This window comes from Stegastes partitus, unplaced genomic scaffold, assembly GCF_000690725.1.
Source record: "Stegastes partitus isolate 25-593 unplaced genomic scaffold, Stegastes_partitus-1.0.2 Scaffold3677, whole genome shotgun sequence".
In the NCBI taxonomy this organism is placed as follows: domain Eukaryota; kingdom Metazoa; phylum Chordata; class Actinopteri; family Pomacentridae; genus Stegastes; species Stegastes partitus.
This window is the reverse complement of record NW_007581408.1, coordinates 1-11,292: the sequence shown is the minus strand read 5'-3', so window position 1 is coordinate 11,292 and position 11,292 is coordinate 1. Positions and strand designations below refer to the sequence as shown.

General features: G+C 38.7%; 1 protein-coding gene across 1 annotated transcript; it reads right to left on the bottom strand.

The window, feature by feature from the left end:
• Positions 1-278: 278 nt before the first annotated feature.
• Positions 279-11,147, bottom strand: LOC103376142 (calretinin-like; the record flags this gene model as incomplete). The annotated part of the gene is made up of 7 exons (XM_008306508.1): positions 279-520; positions 1,493-1,564; positions 7,941-7,994; positions 8,182-8,221; positions 8,360-8,415; positions 10,046-10,128; positions 11,103-11,147. Coding segments are annotated over 7 exons (467 nt in total), but the record flags the coding sequence as incomplete, so codon positions are not given.
• Between the last annotated feature and the right edge of the window lie 145 nt (positions 11,148-11,292).

Genomic DNA, 11,292 nt, shown 5'->3' with positions numbered 1-11,292 from the left:
TTCTGTGTAATTGAGGGTTTGGACTTTTGGTCAGGAGTTGCAAGTCAGGCACAGCATGGATGGGAATGAGGTCAGAAATGGGGGAGAGCTGGGAGGAGAGTCTGAGGGTGAAAAGCTAGAGGTTTCAGAAAGGTCATGTTAGGGGTCAAGAGGTCAGCTTGCAGAAAAATAAGGGTTTCAGGAAGAAGAGCTGTTGCGTGCTGACAGTGCAGTTATCATTCATTCTGTATTTGTTACTTCTGGAGGGTTGGGGGTGGGTTTGGGACATGACTGGGAGGGTAGGGGGTGTCCGGCACATGCACCTGGTATAAGTTGCCACTCAGCTGAAAGTGGGTGTGGTCTCGGGAGAAAAGGGCGGGGCAGGCAGAGAAAACGATGATATGCAACAAGAGAGGAGGAGGAGTCACAGAATTGGGTCCCTGCAGAGGACGGTTTCCAGCTCGCCGCGGTAGAGCTTCCCTCCGTCGGACAGGCTCATGATGCTCTCCTTGTAGCCCTTCAGGTTCTTCTGCTCCACCTCCTGGAGGAGACACAGGGAGGCGGATACACTGAGTGAAGCTGAGGAGGCCAGAATCACAAACCATGCTAGGCTAGCTCAACCAGAATTAGTTAACTATGTGGAATTTTTATTTTTTAGTAGCCTTGTGGAACATGAAAAACAGTGGTACACTTTAAAAATACGGTCTTTAAATAAAGATGTTTCCTGTGATTTTATGGATTTTAACTGTTCTGGTAAATTACACACAATAGCTAGACATTTTAAAGAGTAAAGTATTAATTTACTATGTTAACTATAGAAAACCCCATAAAACGAATAATGTCCACTTAAAGAATTTTTTGCATATAGTATTTCATTCCTTTATGTGTGAGTGTATAATTACACTCTTCACACTATATTTAAATCTAAAAAAAAAATATCATTATTTTACAGCTAATTTACATTATTTGAAAGAATAAGTATGTATAGTGAGAACTGAAAAATTGTAAGGATTTAAAAAAAAAACTTTTATTTTATGTATTTTCCCAGTTTTGTTGAATTGCAAATAATATCTAGTAAAATTACAAAAAATATATTGATTAATTTACACGTTGACTATATATAAAACAAACAAGATGAAAATGTAAATTATATTCAAATCAAAAATCTAATAGTAATTAGGGTTTTTTTTCTTTTTTTATGGCACCTTTTTTTTTTTTTCTTACACTGTAGGTTTGGATAGAGGTGCTAAACCGTTAATAAGCTTGAATGATTTACTGGTATTAGCAAACCTTTTGATCTGAGCTTTTGCAGAGCTGAGAACCGGAGCAGTCAAACTTTCTCAACACATGCAGAACGCTTAGTCGAACAGTCATAGCATGACGTAATGGAGTGCTGTGTTTAAAATACAACTTTAAATGATATTAGATGCAGAAGTAAGTGCAAAGAAATTGGCTTGTGGACCAGCTGTGTAGACTACAATCAGAGACAGCAGGCTCTTTATCTCCCTCTCACCATCTTGTTTTTCAGGTAAAGGTCTCGTAGCAGAGCCTCCAACTCTTGCTCATCGATGTAGCCGTTTCCATCCTGGAAGAAGTTAACAGAAACAACACAAATGTTATTTTCATTTTCAAACATTCACAACGGTCAGAAAAGGAAAAACATGATTTACAGATCGCTGTTTTGCGATGTTTAGCTGCACCTATGATGATAAATGATAATTGCATTTGTTCCTTTATCCCCAGAGATCCAAACAGTACGACTTCACTCAGGAGTGGCACCTCAGAGTTTTGCTTTGAAATCAGCTAGAAGAAGCACCACCCTTTACCGTTTCTTTTCCTTACGATATTCTCTGCAAGTTGTGTACATTCACCGCTGACTGAATAGGTTAGCTATAAATGAAAACCTGTTAGGCTGTACGTTAGTCATGCCATTGAATGATGCTGTGAAGTTACAGTCGTGCAAACTCTGTGTGTCATGTTGCCATGGGAACCTACATACATTCATTTTAGTGATGCAGAAAATTTATCAATTGGTTTATATGCTTGATATTGATTTGCTGCCAAGCCCATTTAACATTGCCTCTATTGCAGCTAGTAGAACACGGATTAGAAAATTGTTTAATCTGTTGGTATTGGTATTCAATAAACGTTAATAAAGTAAATTTTGCTTTGATTTGGCCAAGAACTAAATGGAATTCCATGTATCCTTGAGAGTGTCAGACCTTGTGGAGGTTCACGAGTAAATGTATTAGGGTTAAAGTTTTGGCGCTCTCATGTGCAGCTGTCCAGTTGGTGCGCTCTCAGTGCAGCTGTTTTTTCCTGAATAGTAAAATGAATATGTTCACTTACAGGATTAACAGTTTTCTACTAGCATTCCTCTTTAGCCTTTTATGCTCTAGAGATGTTTCGGTCAGAGCTTGTTTTTTTTTGTGCCCTCGATCTGCTGATACCTTACACACAGTTCTAATATATTAGCTGTAATTCCTGGTTGAACCACCAGGTGTACCTCCTTTTTTTTTTTTTTTATACTGTAGTGACCCAAGGGGAGGTGCAGGTATGTGTTGGCAAGCAGAGAACATTGTGAGGGTTTAGCTAGTAAAAAGGCACCATGACAAAGTCCTCTGTGATGCCTAATGACCTCCAGCCAGTGTGCCTGTGGTAACTCAAGCTGCATCCAGCTAGGGTAACATTCTTACAACCCAGTGGCATATGTGGCCACTGTGTTAGTGTCCTTAATCATGTTTACCTGGCTGAAAACAGCAATATCAGGATGGGAAAAACTGTCTAGTGTTCTTAAATTGTATTACAAATTATTCAGTCATTGATTGATAATCCTGCATTAATTAAGAAAGCTACTCAAATTTACAACACTTGTGTGACAGCAAATATCAACAAAGGATCAAACTATGGTTAAATCTAATACCAATCAGTTAAAAATTGCTTTGATGGGCACCGATCCAATCATGGCATCCCTTAAAAGACACAATGACAACCCACATTCTCTTTTTCTTTGGAGCCCACACAGATCCCTTGTTCATAAAGAAAGCTGATAACTAATGTCGCAATGCCAGCTCTGATCAGAGTTTTAGGTTTTGTTGAGCCAGGTAGCACAAAAACAGTTAGGCTCTGTTGAACTTGCTTCACAGTACACCCTTCTAGGATATGCCTTCATAACATCGCTCTTTGTTCTGAAAATAGCAACATTTACTTGCAGCTCTAGCAGAGGGAGGAAAAAAAACAACAGTATGCTGCTTTACTGTCTGCTGCGTTAGCTTCACCCTCCATTTCTCGCAGAAAGATGACTTCTGGATGCTGAAATATGCAACACTGAGTGTGGCTTGTGTCACCACAGACCCTCTTTTCATAATACTGTAAGCGCAAGGGCTTTGTTTCTTTTTATCAGTTTGTCAATCACCATTGTGTTGTCATGGTGACTTAGCAGACATTTATTTAAATGAAAGTCTTTGAAATTACCACTCTAGATAATAAAACAAAACCTACATTACTTTCTAAACCGGGCACCAGTTACTGTATGTTTAGATTCTGAGCTGTTTTGTTCTTTTGTCCTGCCCTGCTGCTCAGCTTCATTCAGTATTTCATGGCAGCAGTCATGAATGTACCGGCCAAACGATTTAAAAAGACTTCCCATTCACAACTCTGTGTAGGGGGAGGGTTAGCTGCAGAGTCAATATGGAGCCTCTTTGCTAATTAGTGAGTTATGTCTCACGGTGGTGTTTATAGAATTTGGGCCCAGAAAATAAGTCCAGATTATTGGAAATCTTCCCTTGGCAAGTGACACAAAACCATGTTCTGTTCATCTAGGCTCGGTCTCAAGATGATTTCATAGCCGAGTGTCTTGCCAGTCTTATTTTTTTTTCCAACTTTGGGAGATGCTCTTTGATGTTTACAAAGCCAGAATGAAGTGTCCTAGATCTTGGGAATAAAGTGTGAATTCTATTTATTTTCCCTTTACGGATGAAAGACCCGGCTCTCTGCAGAGCTGTAGAAAAGCAGAGCAACATCAGGTACCAGCCAGTCTGTCTTAAGTTGCGTGCCATCTTGCGTTTTAGACATTTTCAAGTCCTTGCACAGTTTGGGGCTGTGGCACTGTGAGCCATGTTAGTGTTCAGCTGACCGGCCACACTTTGCCCCGCACACGATCTCTCAGCACCAGAGACAGCAGCTGCCTGTGTTTCAGCTGCAGGGACTGAGCTCATAACAAAATGATGAAACTAATTACACACATAAATGGTGGTGCTCTATTCGCAGAGGGTGTCTTCATGAATGGACTGCAGCGGCTCATCTATAATTGAACATTCAACCCTGTCTTCTGCAAGTGAGCTTTAGAGAGTGCAAGCCTTCAGTCCAACCCGTCACATGAACTTGCACGCAATCCTCTCCACTTCTGATGAACTGCTCTATCCTGGCATCTTGCTCTCCAAATGTTTTTTTTTGTTGCTAAAGATGGTATAATAACTACGGCTGGGTCAGGGGTAGAAACACAAAATAACATTGGAAATATTTATCTTGAAGGTGGGTCTATGTAGAGGTGAAACATTTTCAAAAACCAAAACGAGAAGTTCAGTTGCCTTCTACTGAAGCACCCAAGATTTGGCTTGAGTGTCCATTGTTGAAAATAGGAGTTTGCAGGGGCTGCGATTGCTCAACTGGTTGAGCTAGCGTCCCACGCACAGGGGCTATAGTCCCCGACGCAGCGGCCATGGGTTTGAGTCCCACTCATGGCCCTTTCCTGGAAGTCCTTCCCCCATTCTACTCCCCCACTTTCCTGTCTCTCTCTCCACAGTCCTATTTCTTAATAACTTTAAAAACAAACAATACCAAAAAAAGAAATAGGAGTTCACCTAAAATTCGAGATCCCTGCACTTACTGCAAAGTCTTTGGTATTGTCAGTCATAGGTCGTGGACTTCATCAACAGATTAAGATAATGTGTGGCTTAAAACTAAAAGTATACGAACCCTGTGCTAAGAAGCACTGGTATAAAAATGTAAAATTGTTTTGCATACATTTCAATCTATTGCTAGGTCCAGACACAGAATACAGAAACAAATTATTGATGTGATAACTATTTGGATTTTTACAGTCTTTTTTGTTATCAATCATCAGATCCAAAAAGGTGTTCCTGGACTAGAGCTGAACAGTTAGTGAACTTATTTTATGGCCAAGTGTAGTATCCAAATCACAGGAGCTGGAAACATTTGGGAAAGACAGAATATGACAGAAAATACTATTTTAAATGAAGCTTTGTGTTGCTACAGAGATGCTTCACCTGCAAATAGTATTCTTTAGGTATAAGGGATGATGCTTGTTTAGTACAGACTGCAATCAGACTAGTGGAAATGCAGTGAAACAAATACCATTTGCGCTAAAAAATATAAAAAGAAAAGGGGTTGCAATATGATTTTTTTTTTGCATTTATGTCCCAAATTGGAACCAATTCAACCTCTCTGCATCACTGTCATCTCAACTCTACATTTACTATGTAATATTATTGACAGTGGAAGTGACGTATACTCTAAATGGAAATAATACAATATCAATTACAGACAGGAAAAACTGTTGAGGCGTGCTGAAATGTATCGTGTTGAATAATGGTGTTGTCTGTTCTGTAGTTTTAGACTGTAAAAGCACTTTAATGACTGAATAGTTCAGTGAGTGTTTTGGATTACATGATGTGGTTAAATCACTGCTGCTGAAATACCATTAGAAAGTCATACATATATTTATTTTAGCTCACATGTAAAACAGAGAAATATGAAAAGCAGTTTGCACACGAGGGCAGAGCGAGCAGCCGAGCTAACTCTGCCACATCAAGCTGAACTGTTTATTCCCTCATAAACTGAGTCAGCCTTCTTACAGCTACCTAGATTATAGTTACTCCCTCAGGCTCACAAAACTACACAAGATATCATAAACAAGAAAAAACTATTCAGCAGATGTACAGCGTGCTGCTCCCTCCTCTCTCACTCTGCTGCCTTTTCCCTCTGCCTCATATCGCGTCCATCCATCCCTCCCTCCCTCCGCCCGTCGTCCCTCCCCACCGATCTACTGCTAATGTGGAAAATATGGCCATTAACTGAACCACTGCTCAACCACCCTGAGCTGTTTACAAAAACACAGGTGTGCCAAGCCCAACGTATTTCCCTAGATAGACAGGGAGTGCCATTGGTTAACAAAAAAAAAAAAGAAAAAAGAATTTGCATATTCATGATTTTAACAAAAAGGAAATTCCTAAACAAACAGCGCTGAGTCATCCACACAGCAGGCTTGCGTGTTTTATTTCAAACACTCACACAATTACTTTTCCTCTTCCCACTCACTGTAGTAGCATATCAGCTTTCAGACACTGTAAATAGCCCCACCACTTTTCCGACTATCCTCTATTCCACTATGTTAGGCTAAATTAAATTAGTATCCCCCCCATTTATTATCTGAGCCCTCCTTGGCACACAGCTGTAAAACTGCAGCATCCACTTGGAACTGTCTCGTAGTGCTTACAACGGACATTATCAGTTCAGGGTTACAACATTTTTAACATGAAAATATCAACACTGTACGATGTTTTCTCCAATTTCACCAATTTTCCAGGGACTGTTTTGAACTGTGGCCATTTTCCTATTTTCTAAAGATGTTTAGTAATGAAGAAGTTTAACAATAAGATAGATTACACATGATTTGGAAGGATTTTTTTCAGTGTGGCATGCACATAAAAGTGGGCTTCAATGGGCATCTTATTCACTGAGTCATGAGTAAATTTATCAGTTGTGCCACCTATGGGAATTTACAGTGTGTATATAAATATGATGTATAGGTTATGGAGTTAAGATGAAGGGTTAACCCTATATACACTCACCAACCACTTTATTAGGGACATCAAATGCAATCCAGTACAACAGCTCTGCCATAAATTCTACTTTTACGAATCTTCTTGAAGTTCCTGTTGACTTTGAAAGGTGATAATTCTGTCTTATGTGTATTATTGATTTTGACATTACATTCATGAGTGCTGTTAATACTTTGCCTACATGAGGAAAGCAAAATATTGTGTGGAAATGCATTATAGCCTGGATTACAATTACAATTTTATTTATTCTAACTCAGTTACTTTTTATTGTGATGTATTAAACAGTTTCCTGTTAATGCAGTTGGTTTTTTTAGATGCATGTTTTGATTTTCTTGAGTCAAAAATGCTAAATAATGGATGCACTGTTCAGATTTGAATGGTGATATTCAAGTTGGAATATTTTACAAAATTTAACTGATAACTAAAACAATAAAAAAGACAAACAAAAAACATTATTTTCTTGATGAGCGGGCTGTTAGCAACATTTTAGATAAAAATAAATAAAATCAATGCTCGGGTTTCAGGGGGGGTTAAAATAATAACCAACATAAAGGCTAATAACTGACTTAATCCCTTGACTGATTATATATGTATAAAGTACAAGTAACTATGTTTTATTTCGCAGTACAAGATAAGTAACTCTTTCAACTGTATTAACATACCGTATGAAATTAAAGGTTGATTGATTTCTTGATCAGACGATTAAAACGAGAAAAAAAAAAAACTGTTCAAAAATAAAACTGATTTCATTCAACAGCATGTTTTAAAAGTGCTCCCACAGCCAAAACTCCCGAGGGACCTAGTTGTTGCAAGTGAAATAACTTTTCCTCCTATTAAATATGATGAGGTGTTCAAATGCTATCATCCAGCATTGAGTATGCCAATTTATCTCAGAGAACATGGACAGAAAACCCCAGGAGCAGCCCGGCTTCTCAGGAAGACAGATGAAAGGGAGCATCCCCGGCAAAATACATTGACAAGTGAAATCTAGCGGAACAAAAGCTAACCCAGAGGGTCAGATATCAGCTCTGTGTTTGGGAGTGTGTGGGGTGTAGCTGACAACTGTATTATTCCTACTTTGAATAAAATGTCACCAACCTTGTCATAGTATGTGAAGATGGCATTGAACTGCTCAGCGGTCAACTTGACACCCTGTAAAAACAAGGTTGGAACTGGATTACCAGGCTGCAAACTGCCAGAAAGCACCAGTAAAACAAGTCTCAATCTAAAAAAATAAGCATATCGTGGATATTAAATGGTGTCTGTGCTGTGTTAAGTATTTCACTGGTATTAATTGTGCATAATGTAGCCATTTTGTTTTGCATTAGCATTTCCCTACCTGGAATTTGAGTAGGAAATTCTCCTGGACGGGGAGAAGCCTTTGGGAGAAGAAGGACTTCATTAGCGGACATAACAGTTGTTAAATTATTCAGAGCCGCTGACTTTGAATGAACATCAGCAGGCAATGTGTTTCAACATTTATATAGCGAGCAGAAGCCAGTAAAATTGCACATTACCTCGCCATCTCTGACAGGCCCAACTTCCCATCTCCATTCAGATCAAACATCCTGAGCTAGAAAGCAGAACAGAGATTGGAGGACACAGAAGACAAGCTGAAAGGAAAGTTTTTTTTATAGGTATATGCAATAAAATGTTGGAAAATCTTAGAAACAGAATGTGGAGCCATAATTTTTCTGTCTTTATTATACATCCGCACCACTTTCTCATTGTGCGAGATGTTTCTAGTTCTAATAAAGGGACTGTCCATAAACCTCGCTTCAAATATTCCAGCCTGTGTCGCTGAATAATACCCCAAAAGGTTCTTTTTTTAAGTAGGCAGCTACTTTGGGAGCAAAGAATATACCAGAAATTGCACAATGAGACTTTCTCAACTTAACTTTTTTCCTCAGAGTAAAGCGAAACATGGCTTAATATTGTTCTGTAGAGCTTCAATTATAAGTCAGTTCAACGAAAATCCATCTCCAGCTCGTATGATCAATAAATAGGCTTATATATTAAGAAAAAAACAAAAAAACAAAATTAAAAGTATGATGTTCTCACGTTTACTGCTTTTCCTTGTCTTATATTATTATAAACAAAATATTTTGAGGTTTTGGACTGTTAGTCAGAGGAAACAAGTCATCCTTATGTATTTTTTGATGTCCTTTTATGGTATTTTTAGTATAAAACCGTTAATCTCAAACATGTTGACAGTTTCTAGTCAGAGATTTTCTTACTGAGAAACAGGTTGTGAGGTTGACATTATGCTACCTGCAGCTGTTATTTGTAATCAGAGCTTTAAAATGACATAAAGCCATGTGTTCATTCTTTGGCTGGGCATTGTGCCTGGTGTTGCTGGCATTACTTGTTATTATTCCATATTCTTTCTGACCGTGGTATTGTTGGATATATGTAGACTAATCCTGGCCATCATCCTGCACGATGTTTGTGTACATTTGTTGTTTAGATCTGCTGCTCGAGAAGTCTCTGTCACAGCAGCATGTTCATTAAAACAATCTTATCTTTTTCCTTAATTTCAGCCTCTAATTTCAGCTTTAGTGTTGGATATCCTTGTTAGAAAAGCGTTAAAGCACAAGCAGCACACGTTAAACCAGCAGCACCTGAATGCTGTTTGAGCCTGTGCTGTTATTTAACGGGGGGATTATTGGACAAATCTCTAAAAGCTCGCTGCTTTCACCAACTCAAACAACTGGAAAGAAACAATAACCACCAAGTTTATCTGCAAGAAAACTGCTGCAGAAAATCAGGTCAGTTCATCTCTGGGGCTTCCAGGAAGAAGCAGATGTTAGCACATCTGGGCTGCAAACTCGCAACCTGCCGGACATGATGGGTCACGACCACTCAGCCGCACAGCGCTGCTGCCACCAACAGCCTCTGAGGTCCTCCAGGCCAGATGGGCATTAGACATAGACCTTTCATCACGGCTTCATGCGGCTCACAGTTAGTTTCACTGACGCTTTCAAGACTTATTATTTCAGTTTAGCCGTTTGTAGAGACAATGGCGCATAATTAGCATCTCATTTCAGTTTAGTCACTATTTTCTTCTAATTTTATTCCACTGACGCATTTTCTACCCTTAGAGACGACGTGGTAACGGTACAATTACGACTCTCACATTCTTAATGCTGTGCACACCGTACATGTGGGATTTACCATTGTGTGTTTGAGTGTGTGAGTCTTACTATGGTCTGTGTGTACTCCTGCAGCTTCTGGTCATCATAGTGTCTGTTAGCCTTCTCCAGCAGGTCTGAAAGAAAGCCCTGAGGACAGAGACACACACAGATAAGAAAGGAAAAAAAAAGAAGCAAAGTAGCTCCATCTGATCATCAATTTCACATGAGACAGAACATACAGAATTCAATGCACAGCATATGCAGGGAGTAAAATATGTAGATCCAAAAATACCATCACAGGTCATAGATTTTATAAATATGTCCACATTTTAGCAACATACAGTATTTGGTATGTTATATGAAAAAAAAATATTTTTGCATTAACCCTCCTATAATCTGATCATTCAATGTTTAACATCTCAAAATAAGTCATTGACATCATTTTTTCAGTTTTATTTAAAGGGATATTTCCACATAAACATGGGTAACCATTTTAATTATAATGTTTTCTGGAGGTTTAAATTGCAGGGATCAAATTGGGCCCAATGAAAAAAAATGTCAGTAAATTTGAAGGTAATAGGAGAGTTAAGAACAAAATTAAATTTAAAAACAGCCCAAGCTTCTAACAGTGCAAACAGTAATTGCTGTCAGAAAAAGACAAAGTACCTTCCACTGAACTAAAAGCAGTTATAAATGATGCTACAAATATCCAAAGTAAAATAAAATAATGATAGTGGGAGTAGAGGAAGAAAGGGAACAAATGAAGGACACGTTCAAATAAGGAAAAATAACAAGGAAAACTCAGGTTAAGAAGGCAGAATGAAATTATAGAATGTAAAAAAATACCAATACACAGACAGAATTATTAGATTATGGAGTGATTTATGGGTTCAGCTTGTGTTCTGTATATCAAAACCTAATAAAAGTAAAGAGAGCCATTAGTTACAGTAAATGTAGAGCAGTAGAAAGATGACAGACAGTAAATGATCTCTTAAATGAAGGTGCTCCATTAGCGTTACGTCAAATGTATTATATCACTTGTGCGGCGCTTGAGTCAATATTTTCCACGTCTGCTCACAATTATGTGGTGAGACGCATGTCTGCTGCCTGAGTTCTCATCTGTATTTTTCCGAAGCTTTCAAAAAGCCACACCTGAGTAACTCATCTGTACCTGGTCAGCTGGAAGGAATGTGATTCCCACAACAGCCCAAGCAGCCCAATTTGTACATGACGCGTAATCGCTGACCCCATTAATGCTCCGCTCTCCTGCGTGGAGCACTAGCCTTTATATAATTTCACAAAACATTCCCAAGAGG